Source organism: Trifolium pratense, linkage group LG4 (genome assembly GCF_020283565.1).
Source record: "Trifolium pratense cultivar HEN17-A07 linkage group LG4, ARS_RC_1.1, whole genome shotgun sequence".
NCBI classification, from domain to species: domain Eukaryota; kingdom Viridiplantae; phylum Streptophyta; class Magnoliopsida; order Fabales; family Fabaceae; genus Trifolium; species Trifolium pratense.
Window position 1 is genome coordinate 33,194,378 of NC_060062.1, and position 24,171 is coordinate 33,218,548.

Here is a 24,171-nt window from a genome sequence, read left to right on the forward strand (position 1 = left end):
CTAACTTGGGCTTATATAGCGCCCCCCACTCAAGAGACAAGGCTCATTGTGCCTCAAGCCCAATTGTTTGGTCTAACTCGCGTTAACTCTCACTAACTCTCTTAATAACTAAAGCTCTCGATAAATAACTATTCACCACTAACTTAATTAAAAGTCGTCGCAACAATTTTGTTGGATATTTGAATTGGCTTAATTTTGCTAAAACAAATATACTAACAAGATGTTGGAAAACATGTTACAACATCATATTTATTCAAGGAAATCTCGCGCATTTATGAGAGCATCTGCTATTTATGGAAATCCACTTAAAGAGCACGCTCAATGGAGATTTGATCTGATCAGGAATTTTAAGGATAAGATAAGACTTAATGGTACAACGGTATGATCACAATTATCCTATAAAGTCCTTAAACACTTTTGGAAAGTTTCTATACATTCTTGATGAAGATCAAAAGAGAATCAGATCATCCTTTATGATTCTCAAGGAGCGTCTGAGCATTTGTGAAGAAAGAGGAGCGTGCCTAATCATTATATATACGAAGACCAAGCTCAAGACTAAGTATCTCATTTGAAAAACATTAGTTCACATATTGAGTCTTTGTTGAGTCTTTTATTGTTTGATTGTAATTCTTGCTTGTGGATTCTATAACACGAGTTAAGAAGTAAGTTTATTATTTTAAGGTTACTCCTAAGCTTTGAAGTACGGAGTTTACCGTGTGTGATTCACTTGAAGCTTTTAAGCAAAAGTGAAGTATTGTCTTGGCAAGTTGTCGCCACATCATTCTTAACATTGTATAATCAACACAGGTTGTGTTGTGTGAGTGGAAGTGAGATGGGATCTCATGTCTAGGAGTTCCTAGGCAGAAGTTGCATGAGTAGTGTCGAGGTTATAAGGCGTAAACCAAGGGTTTGCTGGAGGTCTTAGTTTAAGGCGTAAATCCTAGGGTTTGCTGGAGGTCTTAGTAACTAGAGCTATTAGTGGATTTCCTTCCTGGATTGGTATCCCCCAGAGTAGGCAGTTGGCTGAACTGGGTTAACAATTACTTGTGCACTTTATTTATTTTCTGTCAGTATTTTATATGTTATGTAAGATGTGCCAACAATAGAAACAACATTTATCATAAAGTAGTTGTTGGGACATCTTCGGTAACATCATTCTAGTGATACCAGAATTTCAATTGGTATCAGAGCAGGCACCCTGTTCTGTTATTTTGGGTGAGCTCCAGGGAGAGCACTTTCTGGTACAATGGATAAAGAAGGAGGGTCAGTGTCTAAACCCCCCTTACTGACAGGTCCTGAGAACTATGATTATTGGAAATCTAAAATGGAGGCTTTCATAAAATCAATTGACAGCAGGACATGGAAAGCTGTGTTACGTGGATGGGAACCACCAATGGTTCTTGACAAAGATGGCAATAAAACTGATGTCAAGAAGCCAAATGATGAATGGACTAAAGATGAGGATGATCTGGCACTTGGCAACTCCAAAGCCTTGTATGCAATTTTTAATGGTGTGGATGCAAACATGTTCAGGCTTGTTAAGAGATGTATTACTGCTAAGCATGCCTGGGAAATTCTGAGAAAAGCTCATGAAGGAACATCAAAAGTTAAGCTATCTAAACTTCAGATGCTCAAAACCAATTTTGAGAATCTCAGAATGAAGGAGGAAGAAGCCATTCATGACTTTCAAATGAATGTGCTTGACTTTGCAAATTCGTTTGATGCACTTGGAAAACCTATCTCAGATGAGGAGCTAGTTGGAAAAATACTCAGATCTTTGCCTAAAAGATTTGATATGAAGGTGACAGCTATTGAGGAGGCTCATGATCTTTCAAGTCTAAATCTAGATGAACTCATAGGATCACTTCAGACCTATGAAATTGGCCTAAACAGGAGAAATGAAAAGAAAGATAAGAATCTAGCCTTTGCTTCAAAAAGTGCTGCTGATGATTTACAAATTGAATCTGAAGGTGAAGAAAGCTTAGCTGAGTCTATGGCTATGCTTGGGAGACAGTTCAACAAGTTGATGAAGAAAGTGGATCAAAGGCACAAGCCAAATGGTCGATTCAACAACAACAAACAGTCCAGCTTTCAGAAAAAGACAAATGAAGATGAAAGAGGAGTAAAATGCCACGAATGTGAAGGTTTTGGCCATATCAGACCTGAATGTCCAACCTTTCTAAAAAGGCAAAAGAAAAGTCTTGTGGTTTCATGGTCTGATACAGATTCAGAGGAGGAAGAATCTGCCAAATATGTTAATGCTTTAACAGGAGTTTGTGTATCTGACTCAGAATCAGGTGATGAGGAGGTAACTTATGAGGAACTAGCTGCTACTTATAAAGATCTTCATACTAGAAGTATAGAAGTTTGCAAAGCATTAGAGAAACAAAAGAAGATCAATGGTAAACTACAAGCTGAGAAAAATGACTTACTCATAAACATTGATAATCTCAATGTTAAGGTTGAAGATCAGAGTAGTCAAATTCAACAGCTGGAAATGGAGAAGTCTGACCTCCTGTGTAAAGTTGCTGAACAGAATGAAGAAGTGACCAAGTTAAAAGCTGACTTGGATCAAGTCACAAAAGTGGCCAAAATGATGACCAAAGGTACTGATGCCTTTGAGGAAATGTTACAAAGACAAAACTACGGGAAACCTAAGCCCATTGGTTTTGAACATGAAAGAGTAAAGCAACAGATGAAGTTCAACAATGCCACTATACATACTCCAATCAACAACACGTTTGTGTCAGGAGGATTGTCGCAACATCTTATGGAACATCCTGTGCCCAGGTTCTATAACTGGACATGTCATCATTGTGGAAGGAAAGGACATATTAGGCCTTTCTGCTATAGGCTGCACGGATATCCAAGGAGAGTTCATCAAGAATTCTATACTCCTGTCTTTCCTAATGTTACAACAAGACAGGAATGGAGAGAAAAGAAGAAGATCACAGGTCTAATAGCTCATACATCCTTGAGAGCTTCTTCAAGGGAAACATGGTACTTTGATAGTGGCTGTTCTAGACACATGACAGGTGTTGAACGCTATCTTGAAGATTTGAAGTCATATGCTACCAGTTTTGTAACCTTTGGAGATGGAGCTAAAGGGGAGATCAAGGGAGTTGGTAAACTTGCAAACCATGGCTTACCAAAGCTAGATAATGTGCTGCTTGTAAAAGGGCTTAAAGCAAATCTAATCAGCATAAGCCAACTTTGTGATCAAGGCATGAAAGTTAACTTCACGAAAGCTGAATGTCTAGTTACAAATGAGCAAGGAGAGTTGTTAATGAAAGGAGTAAGGTCAAGAGACAACTGCTATCTCTGGATCCCTAAAGAAGAAGATGTACCAACATGTCTTATTAGCAAAGAAGATGAGGTAAAGTTGTGGCACCAAAAACTTGGCCACCTGCACCTTAAAGGCATGAAGAAGGCAATAGCTAAAGAGGCTATCAGAGGACTTCCAAAGCTCAAAATAGAAGAAGGAAGTATATGTGGAGAATGTCAAATAGGGAAGCAGACAAAGATGTCGCATCCAAAGTTGCAACATCTGACCACAACAAGGGCTCTAGAATTACTGCACATAGACTTGATGGGGCCAATGCAAGTGGAGAGCCTTGGAGGAAAAAGGTACGCATTTGTCATGGTAGATGACTTTTCAAGGTTCACATGGATTGAATTTCTAAAAGACAAATCTGAAAGTTTTGATGCATTCAAAGAACTTTGTCTTCAACTCCAAAGAGAAAAGAACTCTGCTATTGTTAGGATACGAAGTGATCATGGTAAAGAGTTTGAGAATGCAAGCTTTCTTGAATTCTGCATCTCTGAAGGAATCAAGCATGAATTCTCAGCTCCAATCACACCTCAACAAAATGGTGTTGTTGAGAGGAAGAACAGGACAATACAAGAGTCAGCCAGAGTGATGTTGCATGCAAAACATCTTCCATATCAATTCTGGGCTGAGGCTATGCATACTGCTTGTTATATTCACAATCGTGTCACACTCAGAACTGGAACTTCTACTACACTATATGAACTGTGGAAAGGCAGAAAACCAACTGTCAAACACTTTCATGTGTTTGGAAGTAAGTGCTATATCCTATCTGATAGAGAGCACAGAAGAAAAATGGATCCTAAAAGTGAAGAAGGATTGTTTCTTGGGTACTCAACAAACAGCAGGGCTTACAGAGTTTACAACCAGAGAACTAAGGTAATAGTAGAATCTATCAATGTTGTGATATATGATTTGACATCTGCTAAAACATCTGATACTGAAGATGATGTTGCAACAACTTTGCCAACATCTGAAGAAGCTGTAGCAGAAAAAGAATCAGATTCAGATGATGAATCAACCATTTCTACACCTCGTCCAGTAAGTAAAGTTCCTTCAATAAGAATCCAGAAGAACCATCCCAAGGATCTCATCATAGGAAATCCTAACCAAGGAATTGCTACAAGAAGGACTAATGAAGTGGTTACTAATTCATGTTTTGTTTCAAAAGTTGAGCCTAAAAATGTAAAAGAGGCCCTCACTGATGAGTTCTGGATAGAAGCCATGCAAGATGAATTAACTCAGTTTAGAAGAAGTGATGTGTGGGATCTTGTTCCTAGACCCAATGGTGTTAATGTCATAGGCACAAAATGGGTGTACAAGAACAAGTCAGATGAAAATGGTGTTGTAACAAGAAACAAGGCAAGGTTAGTAGCTCAAGGGTACACTCAGGTTGAAGGACTTGATTTTGATGAAACATTTGCGCCTGTTGCAAGACTAGAATCTACTAGGCTACTCCTTGGTATAGCATGCATCTTCAAATTTAAGCTGTACCAAATGGATGTCAAGAGTGCCTTCCTAAATGGGTATCTACATGAAGAAGTTTATGTGGAGCAGCCAAAAGGTTTTGTAGATCCTGCTAATCCTGATCATGTGTACAAGCTGAAGAAGGCTCTTTATGGATTGAAACAGGCTCCAAGGGCCTGGTATGAAAGGCTAACAAATTTTCTTGTTAGTCAAGGATACAGAAAAGGAGGCCATGACAAAACCTTGTTTGTTAAAGAACAAGAAGAGAAGCTGATGATTGCCCAGATTTATGTTGATGACATAGTATTTGGTGGAATGTCTGAAAAGATGGTGCAACATTTTGTACAACAAATGCAATCAGAGTTTGAAATGAGTTTGGTAGGTGAGCTGACATATTTTCTTGGTCTGCAAGTAAAACAAATGGAAGACACCATATTTGTCTCTCAAAGCAAGTATGCGAAGAACATGATCAAAAAGTTTGGAATGAACACTGCAACACACAAGAGAACACCAGCTGCTACTCATCTAAAGCTAACCAAAGATGAAAATGGCATTGATGTTGATCAAAGCCTATACAGGAGCATGATTGGCAGTCTATTGTATCTTACAGCTAGTAGACCAGACATCACCTTTGCTGTGAGTGTTTGTGCAAGATATCAAGCCAAGCCAAGCCAAAGATGAGCCATCTTGTCCAAGTCAAAAGGATTCTGAAGTATATAAAGGGCACCAGTGATTATGGGATTCTGTACTCCCAGACAAAGAATTCAACTTTGATAGGGTATTGTGATGCAGATTGGGCTGGAAGTGCTGATGATAGAAAGAGTACCTCAGGAGGATGTTTCTTTTTGGGTGATAATTTAATCTCATGGTTCAGCAAGAAGCAAAATTGTGTGTCTCTGTCTACTGCAGAGGCTGAATACATAGCTGCAGGAAGCAGTTGTTCACAGTTGATGTGGATGAAACAGATGCTGAAAGAATATAATGTCGACCAAGATGTCATGACATTATATTGTGACAACTTGAGTGCTATCAATATATCAAAGAATCCAGTTCAACACTCAAGAACCAAACACATAGACATCAGGCATCATTTCATAAGAGACCTTGTTGAAGACAATTGTGTGGAACTCAAGCACATTGGTACAAGTGAACAGCTAGCTGACATTTTTACAAAGGCGCTTGATGCTAATCAGTTTGAATTTTTAAGGGGCAAATTGGGAATTTGCCTGCATGAAGATGCATAGCAGTTACAGCAGTTGAGGCGTGCAAAAGGAAACCGTTTTCTCTCCCATCATTCAATACACGCTAATTTAGGGAAATCATTACAAACTTCCCTTAAATGTGTCTGTACACGCAATCAATACACTTTCACTCAAATCCTAATTTTTTATCGTGAACCCTATTCTTCCACTTCCAACTTCAACTTTCATCCATTCAACTTCCTAAACCTCAAAAATCATCATCCAAACATGTCTGAATCTTCCCAAACTACAAAGTCCGGTCGTTCTACTCGATCAAAGGCACTAATCATCAAGGATGCTGTACCTGTTACAACTGTTCGTGCTTCCAAATCTAAAGCCCAAACAAATGTCGCTGAGAAGAAAGGGAAAGGAAAAACTGCTGAAAAGAAAGAAACTCCAAAAGTAAGTGATGATATCTCTCCTTCGACTGTTAAATCTAGTAAAGGAACTTCTAAAAGGAATAGAAGGGATTATAAATCTAAGTTTGCTCTGTCTATGTCCGATTTGGTTTTTGAATCGAATGTTAACACATCCGAGAAAGCAACCGAAGTAGAATCTCAGAACCCTAAATCTGTCTCTGAAGTTGTTGAAACACTTATTTCAATTGCTGGAAACCCTAATCAAGATAATTTGGGATCTGATGCTGAGAAGAGAGATCTGAATAATGTGCCTGTTGATACTGAGATGGAAGACACTCCTACAGAGGTTGATCCTAATATTTCTGACAAATCACCAACAATTGCTGAGATGGTGGCTGAAAAATCAACCCATGTTACTGAAGCAGTTGTTATGAAGGATGTTGAAGCATCCTTGAATGAGAATGAAGAAGTTGAAACTGCAACTGCTGAGGAAGAACCTGTGAAGGAAACTGTTGCTGAAAAGGATGTTGAGACAACTGCCACAACATCTGAGTCCACAGATGAAGAAACTGGAACTGCTGATGAGGGTACTTCTGATGATGAAGGGGACACTCAATCTGAGGAAAGTAACCAGTCAATACCCACAGAAGAGCAAGAGATTGAAGCTGACAAGCCTGAAGAAGCTGAGAAGGAAACAGAGAGAGATGTAGTAGATGTTGATGATTATGTCACCACCAAGACTGCTGTAAAACCTACTGGTGGTATAACAAAAAGGTTGAGAAGCTGTACAGGGAAGGTTGTGGCCACTGCTAGCAAGACTCCTGCACCAAGAGTGAAAACAAAAGGTGTTGGACCAGTCAAAAGTTGGAGCAAGGTTCTCTCCCCTCCTGTCAAGAAGAAGGAGACACTGAAGAGAAAGAAGGAGTCATCCAGTGACTCAGATTATGATGCTGCTGAAGATGTTGCTAACATCTCATCTGCCAACCCTAAGAAGACTACTGTGAAGAAGGCTCCTCAAGGTGTTGAAGAAGCCCCCTGTGATAACATTTCATTCCATCGTGCTGCCTTTGCACTAAGATGAGATTACATCTACCAGAGGAGACTGGCTGTTGAAAGGGAATTAACCAAAGATGCTCTCAAATGTCAAGACATCTTTGACTACATCAAGGAAGCTGGTCTGATGAAGACAGTCTGTGACTTCAGTCCCTGTTATGAGCTGATTGTGAAAGAATTTCTGGTGAACATCCCTGAAGAATGTGATAACCCACTGAGCAAGGACTACCACAAAGTTTTTGTCAGAGGTAAATGTATCAATTTTTCTCCTGTTGTCATCAATAATTACTTAGGTAGGTCTGTAGAACCTAAGGCTGAATTAGAGGTTGCTAATGATGTTGTGAGTGCTGAGATAACTGGTGGTAAGGTTAAGGTCTGGCCTACAAAGAAGCTGATTCCCACGAGTAAATTGAATGTCAAATATGCCATCCTCAATAGGATAGGGTCAACCAATTGGGTACCAACCAAGCATGCAACCAATGTTGCAACCAACCTAGGTAGATTTATATATGCTGTAGGAACCAAGTTTGATTATGACTATGGATCCTTTATTTTTGATCAAACCATTAAGCATATTAGATCAACAGCTGTGAAGATGCCAATAGCATTTCCATCTTTGCTATGTGGAATTATCTTGGCCCAATATCCAGACATCAAGGTTGTGACTGACACACCTAAGAAGAGGGAATCTGGTTTTACTTTTCATCATAAGCTATTTGGTAATCACAATGTTACTGATCATGTTGGGACATCTGCTGCTGGAGCTGGTGTTATGACCAAAAGAGAGATTATAGCTGGTTTAAAGGTTCAATGTCAGGAGATAGATAAACAGCAGGCTGAGCTTGAGGAAAGGAAGAATGTGTTCTTGAAGATGATTGAAGGATTGGAAGCTGATGAGGTACCTGTGAAAGCTAGTGCAAATGTGGCTGCTACAGGTGATCAAAACAATGCAGATGAGGATGAAGGTTATGCTACTGCTACAGATGAGGATGAAGCCTCTGATAGTAGTGATGATGAATGATTTTGTAATCTGTTTAATATTTTACTGTACTTTGTTATTTGGTTTGTGGGTTGTTTTGTGCCCTGGATTTTAGCACCTTCTGAGTGCATGGTCTGTACTTTTAATTCTGCACTTTGGTTACTTAACTTTCCTGTTTTGGCACATTTTGTGGCTAAAAAGGGGGAGTAGTACTTTGATGATTTGTTTCTGCTACATGTTGTTATGTCTTTTGTTATGACATGTTTTTAAGTAGCAGTAAGCAAGTATTCAGGGGGAGTAAAATTTTTTTTTACCCTGAGATGATGCACAAGCTGATGAAGTCAGGGGGAGTTTGCTGCTGAATGGATGCTGCCCTGATTGGACGAACATGTGCTAGAAGATGTGCTCCCATATGTCACAACATCTTTGATGACATATGACATATGATATATGTTTTGCTCTGATACCACGTTTTATTTTGCTCGAGGCTAATTGATGATAACTCCGCTGCTGCTGCCTCTGATGCATATATTTTTCACCTATGTGAAATTTTGTTAAATGATGCTCTAACATTCCTTCTTTTGTGTGATCATGGTGATTTGAAGGATTGCGCTTTTTATATCTCTCAAAGGTAATGGCCTGAAATTGTTTTAGCCAAAAATTGCCAAAGGGGGAGATTGTTGGATATTTGAATTGGCTTAATTTTGCTAAAACAAATATACTAACAAGATGTTGGAAAACATGTTACAACATCATATTTATTCAAGGAAATCTCGCGCATTTATGAGAGCATCTGCTATTTATGGAAATCCACTTAAAGAGCACGCTCAATGGAGATTTGATCTGATCAGGAATTTTAAGGATAAGATAAGACTTAATGGTACAACGGTATGATCACAATTATCCTATAAAGTCCTTAAACACTTTTGGAAAGTTTCTATACATTCTTGATGAAGATCAAAAGAGAATCAGATCATCCTTTATGATTCTCAAGGAGCGTCTGAGCATTTGTGAAGAAAGAGGAGCGTGCCTAATCATTATATATACGAAGACCAAGCTCAAGACTAAGTATCTCATTTGAAAAACATTAGTTCACATATTGAGTCTTTGTTGAGTCTTTTATTGTTTGATTGTAATTCTTGCTTGTGGATTCTATAACACGAGTTAAGAAGTAAGTTTATTATTTTAAGGTTACTCCTAAGCTTTGAAGTACGGAGTTTACCGTGTGTGATTCACTTGAAGCTTTTAAGCAAAAGTGAAGTATTGTCTTGGCAAGTTGTCGCCACATCATTCTTAACATTGTATAATCAACACAGGTTGTGTTGTGTGAGTGGAAGTGAGATGGGATCTCATGTCTAGGAGTTCCTAGGCAGAAGTTGCATGAGTAGTGTCGAGGTTATAAGGCGTAAACCAAGGGTTTGCTGGAGGTCTTAGTTTAAGGCGTAAATCCTAGGGTTTGCTGGAGGTCTTAGTAACTAGAGCTATTAGTGGATTTCCTTCCTGGATTGGTATCCCCCAGAGTAGGCAGTTGGCTGAACTGGGTTAACAATTACTTGTGCACTTTATTTATTTTCTGTCAGTATTTTATATGTTATGTAAGATGTGCCAACAATAGAAACAACATTTATCATAAAGTAGTTGTTGGGACATCTTCGGTAACATCATTCTAGTGATACCAGAATTTCAAATTTAATTAAACACTTAAATAGTGAATAATAAAAATCGGGTCGTTAAAAAGTGCACGAAGTATCGTCAAGTAGTAAAAATATCGTCCACAGGGAATGTGTCAATTCACGCAATAACAATCGTATCTAAACACTTATAAAACTTTAAAAACATGATTGGGGGAAAGATTTCTTTTCAAATAGTAACGCAAAATTAAGGCAAATATTGGTAAAATCAAGTAGGAAAATTAGGCTAGATCATAGATAAGTCATTGAATAATGCAATTCCACATAAACAACTTTGATGCAATACAAATTCCTCAAGTATTACGATAAGGCTAAATTTGGTGATAAACTCCAATTTCTTGATTAGGTCATCCACACCATTGAACTTAGATTCCCAATTTCTTAGTAGAACTTATGATCAATGGAGGAATTAAGCTTGTTAACCTATGAATCACACTAATTCAATCAAGATCTCTCAAGATTAAACTAGTGCTCAATGAATTTCCGTCCAATTCCATTTAATATTCTCATAATAAATGCAATCTAAAATCAATTTCAATTGTGATCAATAGTGAAAAGCATTAAACTCACAATTCATTGAATAATACTTGAAATGAGGAATTTATTACATCAAAAGAAAGTTACAAAAGGAATTACATTATTCGATTCCTAATCTAGATCCAACCTTGAAGCTTTTAGTTCTTCATGTCAATTTGAGCTTTCTCCATCACAAGCTTATGTAGAGAAGGATCCATGGAGGAATTAGCGGAAGAATTCGTCCACAACACCAACAAGAATGGGATTAACTGCTCTAAGTACTCAAAAATCCAATTCTCAGTCAAAAATTCTGAACCTCTCAACAGGTGCAAGAACCAGTCTTTTATACTTTTTCCTTTCCGATCTGCACATCATGCATCCCCGACCTTTGCATCATGCTCCCGCTGACGTGTCATCCACCCATTGGTCCAAATCAGATAACACCACTTCCTTCATCTCCTGCGCATCATGCGCCGAATACCTGCGCATCGTGCGCAAATTCCCGAGGCAACCCTCAACTTCAGCCTTTCTAGCGCATCGTGCGCCATTTTCCTGCGCATCGTGCGCCACCTCCAGAGACAAAACGGTCTTCCTTGGTTCCTGGCGCATCATGCGCCACTTTCTTGCGCATCGTGCGCCACTTCCAGAGACAAAACTCCTATTTTCTTCAAATATCTTGTCTTGCAAGTAACCTTAACTTAACCCTCATTTTTCCTTCACTTTAGGTTCCAAAGGCTTCCAATTTGCTTTAATCTTACTCAAATCAACTTAAATTGACAAGTAATGACGCGAGTTTATCAGTTTTGTTCAGATTTACATATCTGCTTCATCCAAATTCTGTGTAAATTCAATGACTTTAGCGTCTTCAATATTTAATATCTGGAGGAAGACTATTTCGGACATTTAAATTTTTTCATATCAATTGTAGACTTTATCAATAGGCCTATCTATGTTATTAACTCGGGTATTGTAAAAAAAAAGGGCTAATGCCCAGCTGATGTACTTATTTTTATTTATTTTTGGGTTATAAAAGAGGGCTAATGCCCGCCTGATGTACTTATTTTATTAGTATATAAATTTAAGATTATTACAAAAGGTTAGTGTTAGTGCTTAAAATTATTAAAAATTATAACTACCGTCAGACAATATTTTTTAGAAATAAATTAGTGTAACAAGACAATGAACCATATTCATAAATAATCCATTGTAAATTATTAAAAATTCTAATGGTGGTTGATAATATTTGTTAGAAATAAAAATTCACGGAGGACGTAGTTTCAGCAAGTGATAACCTTGATCACGTTGAGCAAGATGGAGAATTGGATGAGGAGACAATGCATTCTTTGGCTTTGGTTGCTCTTCCAAATCCAAATGTCAACAGAGTTGAGGTTGTAGAAATCGTAGAGGAAAGTTTGCCTAAAGAAGTTATTCCTAATCAACCCAATAATAATGTTTTTTCGTTACATTTAGATTCTCACGATGACCAGGGTGAGTTGGGCGTATATGATAATGGTTCTTTTAATAATAGTCAATTTATTTCTAGCCCGGTGGTCAATAGTGTGGAGAAAGGTACAGTTAGCAGTGAACCCAATGCTAACAGTCCAGTGATGTCCAGCAACTTGAATTTATCTTAAGAAAGGGGAATGCAAGCCAGTATCTAAGGGAGTCATGGGATGCACTAATTCCATAGGTAATTCTAAGCTGAATCCTATTCTGGAGCCTATTGTTTGTGTTGCGCAGGGAGGGTTTTAAAAACAACCCGAAGAAAAAAAAACAATGGTTTGATTAAGGAGAATAACATAATTCATCATCGCCCCCCTTTGTATGACACTAGTAGAAATAAAACTTCTACTGGTTTATCTGCTAAAGGTCTCGAGGTTAAGAACAACAAGTGCACGCGTAATCCTGTTGGAATAATTAAGAAACCAAATATTACTTCCAACTCTGTTTATTCAGCAGGCACGGTACTTTGTTGTAGCTCCTTGCAATCGTCAGATATTAGAAATTATAACAGGGTGTTTTTAAAGAATAGAGAAAAGGAAGTTATGTCAAAAATTTGGAAGGGGGCCAGAGACTTAGGTGTAAGAGGATAGGAAGATGAAAATGTTTGTATTCACCACATTCACAATAATGAAAGAAGAGATGAGGATGGTAGAGGGGGAGGTTGAGTCAGTTTCTCAAAAAAGGTATGTTTGATTTATGTATGTTACAAGAAACAAAGAGAGCACATTTTGATGATTCTATGATTCATATAATTTGTGGGGGCATCAAGATGTTCACTGGGCGGCAAAGGAGGCAGTAGGACCATCTGGAGGTATTTTAACAATCTGGAACTCTGACTTATTCAAATTGCTCAATATATTTTATGGTGACGGCTTTGTGGGGCTTTGAGTTGATTGGGAGGGTATGAGGGTGAACATTGTTAATGTATACTCTCCTTGTAATTTAGCGGGCAAAAGAAAATTATGGGAAGACTTATTGAATCTTAGAAGAGGGGATAGTGGTGAATGGTGTATTGGTGGTGATTTTAACGCTATTCTTCATTTATCCGAAAGAAAAGGAAGTAGTGTTGCTACAAGGAGGAGTGAGGTTAACTTTTTCAGAGAGTTTGTGGATGACATGGAGCTTATTGATATACCTGTGCTGGGAAAGAAGTTTTCTTGGTTTAGCCTAGACGGTATAGCTATAAGCCGCTTAGACAGGTTCTTGTTATTAGAGGGCTTCTTGAAGAAGAATGGTGTTAAGGGGCAATGGATCAGAGACCGTGATATATCTGATCATTGTCCAGTTTGGCTCCTCAGCTCGTCGTGTAATTGGGGCCCTAAACCTTTTAGGGTGATAAACGGTTGGTTAGAACATCCAGAGTCTAATGGTTTTGTGGAATCAGCATGGAAAAGTTACGATATTAGGGGTAAAAAAGCTTTTGTCTTGAAAGAAAAACTAAAACTTCTTAGAGAGAGTCTAAAGAAGTGGAACAAGGAGGTGTTTGGTTATTTGGATCTAAACATAGAGAAGACAGTCTCCGATATTAATGAATTTGAAGGCCTTCTTTCAAGTACTAATGGGGATGTTGATTACCTTATGTTAGAGGGCCTAAATAAGGATTTTTGGAAGCAACTTCATTTTAAGGATAGCTTACTTAAACAGAAGTCCAGATCAAAGTGGATTAAAGAAGGGGATTCTAATACCAAAATTTTTCATCGGACTTTAAAGGGTAGAAGGAGGAATAACCAACTAGTGGCGTTGAGAGATGGTGACAAATGGGTTCAAGGGGTCGATGAGATCAAGTCTTTTGTAAAAAATTATTTTGCTAATAACTTCACCGAAGAATGGCGTAACCTTCCTACTCTAGATGGGCTTTCGTTTAACTCCTTGTCGGAAGCAGATAATTCTTCTTTATTATCTCCCTTTTCGGTTGAGGAAGTTAGAGAGTTTGTGTGGAATAGTGATGGCAATAAGTGTCCGGGTCCTGATGGGTTTAACTTTAACTTCTTGAAGACTTGTTAGGACATCCTAAAAACAGATGTTATGGAGTTTCTGAACGAATTTCACAGTAGTGCTTCCCTTCCAAAGGCGATCACTGCATCTTTCTTGACACTAGTACCAAAATAGGACCATCCTCAAATATTATCAGATTATAGACCCATTTTCCTTGTTGGTTGTTTGTATAAAATCCTTTCAAAGGTGTTGGCGGCTCGTCTAAAAAAAGTTATCGGTAAATTGATCTCAGATTGTCAAACGACCTTTGTTCCTAATCGTCAGATTCTGGATGGAGTTTTGGTAGTGAATGAACTGATTGATTTTGCCAAGAGAAGAAAAGACAACTGTTTATTATTGAGGGTAGATTTTGAGAGGGCGTACGATACGGTAAATTGGAATTTTTTGGAGTATATGATGCGGAGAATGGGATTTGCACAGAGGTGGCTGAAGTGGATGAGAGCTTGTATTTTTACTAGCTCAATGTCTGTGCTTGTAAATGGTAGTCCTACGGCGGATTTTGTTGTTGGTAAAGGGCTGAGACAAGGGGATCCGTTATCTCCCTTTCTTTTCTTGATAGTTGCGAAAGGTCTCACTTGCTTAATCCAGAAGGCTGTTGACAATGGCAAATATCATGGTTTTAAAGTTCGTGATGACTTACAGTTGCACACTCTCCAATTTGCAGATGATACCGTTCTTGTAGGTGAAGGAAAGTGGGAGAATTTGTGGTCGCTTAAAACTGTGTTGAGAAGTTTCGAATTAGTATCGGGACTGAAGGTTAATTTTTACAAAAGTAAGCTCTATGGCATTAATCTTGATAATAATTTTTTGTCCGCAGCGTCCTCCTTTTTACACTGTGAAGTAGAATCGATCCATTTTCGTTTTCTAGGAATTACAGTTGGAGCTAACCCAAGGAGAAAGGTCACTTGGAATCCTATAGTGGAAGCTATGAAGAAACGACTTAATACTTGGAGTGGTCAAAATTTATCATTTGGCAGAAGAGTTACACTCATTAATTCGGTACTCTCTAGTCTCCCATTATATTTTTTCTCTTTTTTCAAGGTACCGGTGTGTGTGTTACAAGAATTGATTAGTATCCAAAGGAGATTTCTTTGGGGAGGATGTTCTGATATTAAGAAAATTTGTTGGGTTAGTTGGGACACAATTTGCCTCCCAAAAGATAAAGGTGGTTTGGGTATAAATAATCTAAATTATTTCAACCAAGCTTTACTTTGTAAATGGAAGTGGAGAGGTTTGTGTGATCATAATACCTTATGGACCAAACTATTAGAGCATAGATATGGGAGGTTGGCTGATAATTTTTTGCACTCTAATCTTAGCAATATGTCAAAGGTCAATCTTTGTGGTGGCGTGATATTATGAAGATTGGGGGTATTGAGAATGATGCGTGGTTCAGGACTAATGTGAGCAATGGCGCAGATAGCAGACGATGGGGGCTTACTCAATCAGGTATTTTTTCGGTGAATTCGACTTATGAGTTCCTTCACTCTCGTAAAGTTGTTGTGGCTATTGATGAAAATGTAGTGAAAGCTTTACAACAATTATGGTTAAATGATGTTTCATCCAAAGTAAGCATTTTTGGATGGAGGTTATTATTATCAAGACTTCCAACTCGAATGGCCTTGGCAAGAAAATCTATCCTTGTTAATCCGCATGAGCAATGTTGCTTTTTTTGTTTTGAAGAAGAAGAGGAATTATCTCATCTGCTCTTTAATTGCTCTTTTTCTCAAAAGTAGTGGAAGCGGATTTTTAAATGGATGAATGTGGATTTCATCTCTTTTGATGACGGGTGGAAACATTTTTCCTCTTTTGGAGCTTTATTGAAAAATAAGAAATATGAAAAAGCTCGTCACGTTATTTGGTTGGCACCACTTGGTGTATATGGCGTGCGCGTAACAATGTGGTTTTTAGAGGAGAAGCTATTAATTGGAAAGTATTAGAAGACAAGATTATTTATATTTCATGGTTTTGGTTTATAGGTAAAATAGCTAGTAAGTCTTCTTGTGTTTTTTCAGATTGGTGTAAGGATCCATTAAAATACATTATTAGCATGTAATGGTTTTTTTTTGAACAAACCAAAATAAGATATATTAACCAAATCAGTCTCCCTGGCACAAGACGTACCATGACAGACTACAAAAAGTTTACAAGAATAGTCAAAACAATAAAAAAAAACAAATACAACAGTCATACAAAGCCCAAACAAGATCGAGGACTAGACCACCAGCTATGGTAGTTTAAAGCTAACGTAATATTCGTCGACTTCAACCACCTAAATGAAAATAGCTTGATCTTGTCCAACAAAACCTGTGGTAAATCTACTAATCCTCTAAACAGACGATGATTTCTCTCCGTCCATACGACCCAAACGCAAGCAAGCCAGATGAGCTGAAGGAAAGAACGGCGCGCTCGAGATCCACCTGCTGATGATGTGAACTGAATAAAGTGATCGCGCAGAGAAACAAAATCCACCAAAGGAATGCCAATCCATGACCGCACTAAATCCCAAAGAGAGCCGACATAATCACAAGATATGAATAAATGATGAGCCGACTCAGCCTCACCACACCCAAAAACACACGTATGAGCTGTAGGAGATAAAACCCGACGAGTAACCAGATTCACTCTCGTAGGCAATCTGTCACGCAATAAACGCCACGCAAGAATGGAAACCTTCAAAGGAACCTGAGGGTGCCAAATGAGATTATCCGCAGCATCCATAGTAACCAAATCATGAGATATCAGGAGCTGATAAACCCCCCTAACAGTATAGCCTGTGTCAGGATCAGGCTGCCACTGCCACCTGTCCAAAGAAATAGCCTGCAAGGAAATGTTAGAAAGTAAAGTCTGACACTCCCCCAACATCTCCTCCTCCCACGCCCTCAACTGCCTCCGCCACACCCACGCTCCACCATCTACGCCCCACCCTAAAGCACCCATCTCAGCTACCGTACAATATTTGTTTGCCGTTAAGACAAACAGACGCTCAAAACGCTCACACAGCGGAGTACCATCCACCCAGGGATCGGTCCAGAAATAAGTCTCTGACCCGTCCCCCACCCTCCTCACCACATGCCCCCCAAACCACCTACCACCTGGCTCACCGCCTCCCTCCCTAATGCGTACTATCTCCCTCCACCACAGGGACCCCCTCCGACCTCCATCCCGAATTCTGCCTCCCTCAACCCCATACCTAGCTGCCAACACTCTAAACCACAGTCCCCCGCTGTCTACCAACATCCTCCAACACCACTTGCCCAAAAGGGCCTGATTAAACTCCCGCAACCTCCTAACCCCCAAACCTCCACTCTCCTTAGGCAAGCTAATGAAATTTTCCTTTAGCATGTAATGGTTACTATAAGAATTGTAAGGGTTGAGTACCCCTTATACTCCTTATAATTCAATTTTTGCTTATAAAAAAAAATTAATTTATACTTTTTTTTTGACAAATCTTTTTTTTTTTGAAAGGCAAAAATGATATATATATATATATATATATATATATATATATATATATATATATATATATATATATATATATATATGATACTTACTGTATGTATTTATTTTGTTATGCTGAAAAATAGTACATGAATAAAGCGAGGAAATAAAGAGTTGTTATTTACACATAATTTCTTATAATATACAATATCTATTTGTAAATGAACAGTCCTTATAATACTTAACTATATAAAGTGATTTTTCCAATTTAAAGGAGTCGGATCCATTCATTTATACACTTTCAAGAACATATTGCAAGAGTACTATGATCTAGCACATTCAGCTACACGATCGACATCACAACAACATTTATTATGATAACATTTGCCATGTGATCCATAGGAATAGGTTAAACATACCATACAAGTAATGAAGCATATCAACTCTTTTTTAATCCTAAAAATAGAAGTCCATAGTAATTTAAGGCGAATGCACTTACCGTCAGCACAGAACAATCCACGTACCCACCACTTCATACAGCAAGCAACAAGTTATGATGACTTTTTCAAGCTAAGTAGTCCAAAGTCATGGAATGATTCATATATTGTGATAACCCCGACACTAGTTTGTTAGAAACCAAAGAGCACATAACCAATTGATAGCCAGATCGATGGATGGTCAATCAATAGGACTGAACACCACAAGCCCAATAATTACCAAAAATATCAGCGAATCGAATAGCACAATGAGCACGATGAGCATGATTCAGTTATAACAATTCGAAAGTGACTCTCAAGTGCTGGCTGAGGCAATTAATTCGTACCAAGAGGCAAGACAACTCATAATTCTTTCAATCGTTAATGATATTATTCTTATTATGTTATCTTGTGCAAACTTTGAAGTTAAGTTTATTAAGAGACAAGTGAATTTGATTGCTCATATACGCTAGCTAGGGCTGCCAATTCTTGGACTAGTTTCTATAGATTTGAAATTATTCTTTTATATATTGAACTTTTGCTTATTAATGTAATACATTATGTTTATTTCGTTAGAAAGAAAAATAAAGTCGAACTTATGTTTTCTCTCCATCACATGCTTGCGTTTTTTCTCCCGTATGCACCATCTTTGGATGTTCCTAGTAGAAACATCCTTTGAAATCTAGGAAGCTTCACAATATTTCTTTCTATAGGTTAAATATGTTTTTGGTCCCTATAGTTTTCAAGAATTTTCGTTTTAATTCCTGAAGTTTGTTTTCACACTTTTTAGTCCCTGAAGTTTCATCGGCTAATGTTTTTAGTCCCTACTTTTCATTCAACTTATGTATACTTTCACATTTTTGAATGATTTTTTTATTCATGTTTATAATATTATAAGAACATCTCCGATAAAAATTTAGAATTTTTTGACATAAGATGAATTATTTATGAATTTTTATGTGCAAAAAACTAAAAAATCTATATTTAATTCATCTTTTGTTAAAAAAGTTTAAACTTTTGTAACAAATATTCATATAATGTATTAATCATGACCGCAGAAAAAAAAAATTAAAATTTTAAATGGTACGCACGAGTTGAATGAAAAGTAGGGACTAAAAACATTGACTGATGAAACTTCAGGGACTAAAAAATGTGAAAACAAACTTCATGGACTAAAACAAAAATTCTGGAAAATTATATATAGGGACCAAAAACATATTTACCCTTTCTTTATAATAGTTTATAATTACTAAAAGTAAGAATTCTAAAAGTAAAAATTGATACCTCGGTAATATTCACATCATCACATGCAACTTCCACATAGCATTTTTGTTCTAGATATAAAAATTCTAAAAATAAAATTTAAAATTGACTAAATTGTTATAATAAACATTACAATAAATTTGTTAATTTCCTGCGGATTTTGCTGCGGAAAAAATCCACATATTCATAAGGATTTTCCTGCAGATTTTGCCACGCTAAGAGTAATTTCCTGCGGATTTGAAGGTATTGGGAAAATCAATGGCGTCTCCGAGTTTTTGGAGGCTCTGTGCGAAATATGAAAGTGGACCTTTAATAAAAAAAAACGTAACTTTTTTTTATAAAAAAACCATCATCGGTTTAAATTGCAAATAATATAAAATTATAATCATTCTTGTAATTAACATAAAAAAGATTCATAGTCTAACAATAACAACAAAATACATTATAGCTACTTTGCTTATAAAAAAAAATTCTCGCTACTTAAATCGACTCATTCTTGCTGCAATTTTTGAAGCAAATTCATCAATCAAGTCTTCATATTGTATGTCATCCAAGAGATTATTCTCAATTGCTATCAATGCTAAGTAAGCCGTTAAGTCTTTCTTGTAACATGGTAGACCGCAAGTAAGACTTCAGTAATTAAAGAATAATGAGAATTGGGAAACACAATTAAAATAGAAAAATAGTGATTTTACATTGCAAATTTTAGAAACCCTAACTTGTAAAATTTAGTTTTTACCTTTGTTTCAACTTTAATGGAGTTTTTGAGAATAGAAGGAAGGAGGTTAACCGACGTTAATGTCGCCGGTGATGGTGGCAGGTCAACGCCTCACACCTGGTGGTGGTGAAATAATGGAGTTTTTGAGAAAGAATACGTAGAACGAATAATAGAACGCAAAACGCAAGAAGATAGGCTTCTCTTGTTTGCTTTTTTTTTCCCTTAGGAAAACGGGTTGGGCCGGGTCTTACTGCCTTTACAATATTTTCTAACATAAAAAATTAATTTTTACACCCCCTAACTTACTAATACTACTACCCTATAAAAAAAAATTTGTGGCCCTCATTTTTAAGAGACCTTGTGTCACGGCCCATGTCGCACATGGGCCTAGGCCGCCCCTGGGGAAAATTCGCAAATATTTCCAAGGATGTTTCTGCGAATGTATCTGTGGGTTTGCTCTCATTTTCGGCAGAAAATTCTGCAGGAAAGTTTCCTGAGGATTCTAAAAACCGCAGAAAACAATTACCCACGAAGGTTTTTAGGAACCTGATTCCTGCAGATTTTTTGCCCAAATCTGAAGGAAAACGGCAAATTTTTTGTAGTGAAATAAGATAAAAGAAAATGGGTGCTGTGGAATATTAGTCTTGGTTTTCACATAATGTAAGTAATATTTTGAAAAATGGTCATCATATTGGATTTTGAAAAGATAATGGTTAGGCATGGCTCTATGTGTGAATTGTTTTCTTTGTTTTATCATTCCTCGCCGCAACAATCTCTTGTTATTGCTAATATGGGTTACCGGGAGGACAACAACCGGGTGTGGCAGCTGCTTGGGACAAGGGAATGTCTCAAACATCAGAGATAGGAACGGTGGATTCTCGCAACCTCAAGTATTTTTTCGGTGCATTCAACTTATACTTTTCTTCAAAATCGTAAGGTACATATGATATTAATATGGCTCAATTACATTTTTGGTCCTTATCGTTATTTTAAGTTTTAAGATAGTCCCTTATCTTTTAAAAGTTTCATGTTAGTCTTTTATCTTTTCTTCCGTAACATTAGTTAGTCCTCCTGTCAAATTTTAGGTTTCAAGTTGGTCCCTTATGTTTATTTTAGGTTTTAAGTTGGTCTCTTACATTTATTTTAAGTTTCAAGTTGGTCCCTTATGTTTTAATTTTATTTTTTTTAATTAAAAGAAAATGACATCGAACATGACAGAGACCAAACTTAAGGGACCAACTTGAAACTTTTAACTTAAAGACCAACTTGAAACCGAAAATAAAGATAAGGGACAAAAAATGCAATTAAACTTATTAATATTAATGTGGTGGGAGCTTTGAAAAGATTATGGTTGAACGATACGTTCCTTCCAAGATTAGCATTTTTTGGTGGAGGTTGTTTGCTGGAAAGACTTCCGACTCGTTTGGCTCTAGCTTATAACGGCATCATTGATAATCCACATGAAATGTGTTGTGTTTTTTGCTTTTTAGAGGTTGAAGATATTAATCATATGTTTTTTAAGTGTGATTTTTCTTTACAAGTTTGGCGAAGAATTAGTGGGTAGACGGGTGTTGATTTTCAACCTCTTGAAGAAGGGTGGAGCGCCTTTAATTTTTTTGGTTTGATGGTGAAAGGCAAAATACGAGCAAAAGTAAGTCACTTGATTTGGTTGTCCACCACGTGGTACATTTGGAGATTGAGCATCTTGTTTAAGGGCTCTCTTGCTATTTTTCTTGATTTTGGCTCATTAGTCGAGTTGGTTGTAATTCTAAGTTTAACTTTATGGACCGGTATAAAATAACCCTTTACATTGCATATACCGCATCTAAGGAATATTCTTTAGAATTGTAAGGATTCACTGCAGCTTACATTTCTTATAATTCAATTGTTGTTTATATAAAATAAAAGAATAATAAAACAAACAGATAGACGCACGAATGGTTTTACCTCATACTATATAAAAAGACATATTTTGATTTACTTTAAACATCAAAACTTATATACACATCAAAATCAGATAAAGATCAATACTTCTAAAATATTAGATGAGGTTTATTTTCATTAATGACTATTTTGAAGAGAGAGTTTTATTGAATAGGGTGAACACTTCGGTATATCTGACAGGTTCAAAAATTACAAAACTTCAGTACACATTTATTTATGAATCTATTAAAATTATTCACCTATCTAGTATATCATTATATCTAAATAAGATGTGTACGGAGAAATTCAACATTGAATATAGGTTGGAAGTTTTGGAAGTAGTACTCCATTTTGAGGGAAACTTTTGTTCTAGATTTAAGAATGAGTCCAGGAACAGAGTCATCACAAAGCTTACTCTGCCAAATACACCTAAAAGTGGAACCAACAACAACATCTTCTGAATGAAAACCAAGTTTAGTAACAGTAACCGAAGTGTTAACATACTCTCTAACATCAGTAATGATTCCATTATACTATATAAGATAAGATGGCTAGAGAAGACAATGCAAAAAATTGTTTGTTTGTTTTCACCGAAGGTAGTTGATTGAATTAAAAATATAATAAAGGGTAGAGTGTGACACCCTCTTCCCTCTTTTTCCTCATGATATTTTTAATACACAGACTTAAATACAGTTGTATCCCTTTATTTTGATTGAATCGAAATTTTACTTCCCTATTTTAAAATTCTGAATTTTAACTTTTCTATCTTATAATTCTTTGGATTTTACCTCTATAATATTTAACTCATATTTTATTATATTTAACCAATGTTGGACTCCAATGACATACACGCTTAGCATAGTGTTATCAGTAGAGTTTGCAATTGGCAAAACCTATACTTTTTAATTTTCAGTTCACTTAACAAGTGAAATTACTGATTCTATTGGGTGAAATCACCATAACATATGTTGAGATTTACTTAATGTGATTTATGATGTAACTTCTGACTACTTGCATAATACTTGTATGGTAAATATGCCTTAAGGGCCCGTTTGGTGCGCAGGATAGCATAGTGACAGGATAGGATATAAAACAGGATAAGGATAGGATAGGATAACAGCAGGATAACAGTTATACTCAGTTATCATATCCTGTGTTTGGTGCACACAGGATAACAAACATGATAACTATTATATTTTGTTTTTAATATATACTTGCTCATAATAATATGATAAGATATATAACATATTAAATTGACAAAATTACTATTGTAAAACAATTGTTATTTTTTTAAAATTATTTTGTAATACTTTAAATTTTATAAATAAAAAATATAAATAAGTAATCAAATAACTTTATATAATTTAAAATAAAAATCATGAGAAAATAATCAAGTTTAATTTTTTATGAATCATGATCAAATAAATAACTCAATAATATATACATGTTAGATAAGCCAAATAAATATATGATATATCTCATACGTAAATAATAAAACTACTATTGCAAAAGAATTATATTTAATTTTTTATAAAATTTAAATTAATATCCCTATTTGTCAATTTTTTTAATAATCATTTTACTTTAAAATATTGTAATTTTAGTAAAATTTTGATTTTTTAGAATATATAAATTACAAAATTACCCATATGAGAAAATCACATATATATTTAAAAATTAATTATTTTATTATTTATATTTTATTAATTTTATTTTATGTATTTTAAAATATATTTTATAAAATAAATCAGTAATTTTTTTTTCTTATCCTATCCTGCCGGTAACCCAGCTCAAATTCAGGATAAGAATTATAACTAGAGAGACAGGATAGGATAATCTTCAGGATTAACTTATCATATCCTGCTGTATCACCAAACACTGGATTGTGGCAGGACATGATACAGTTATCCTATCCTGTCTCTTATCCTGTGCACCAAACGGGCCCTAAACTTCTTGAATGAGATTAAGTATTGAATACGTGTTTATCATATGTGTTTATATGAGTCAAATATTATAGGGATAGGCAAAATCCAAGGACTTACAAAATAGGAGGGTTAAAATTTCAAATTTTAAAATAGGGGGTAAAATTCTGATTCAATCAAAATAGGGGATAAAACTGCATTTAAACCTAACTTATTAGAAAACAAATTCCAATAAAAATGGTATATATCAAAAGAATACTTTTGTTTCAAATGAATAAAATGATAATATATTTGTG

General features: G+C 36.3%; 1 protein-coding gene across 1 annotated transcript; it reads left to right on the plus strand.

Moving 5' to 3' along the window:
* The first annotated feature begins 13,040 nt into the window (after positions 1 to 13,040).
* On the plus strand, positions 13,041 to 14,141 carry LOC123922522. Its single transcript, XM_045975233.1, has one exon. The coding sequence runs from the start codon at positions 13,041 to 13,043 to the stop codon at positions 14,139 to 14,141; it is 1,101 nt and encodes a 366-aa protein (XP_045831189.1).
* Positions 14,142 to 24,171: the final 10,030 nt, after the last annotated feature.

Excerpts from the sequence above, each read along its gene's own strand:
- LOC123922522 (XM_045975233.1), top strand. The coding sequence starts at position 13,041 with ATGAGGGTGAACATTGTTAATGTATACTCTCCTTGTAATTTAGCGGGC.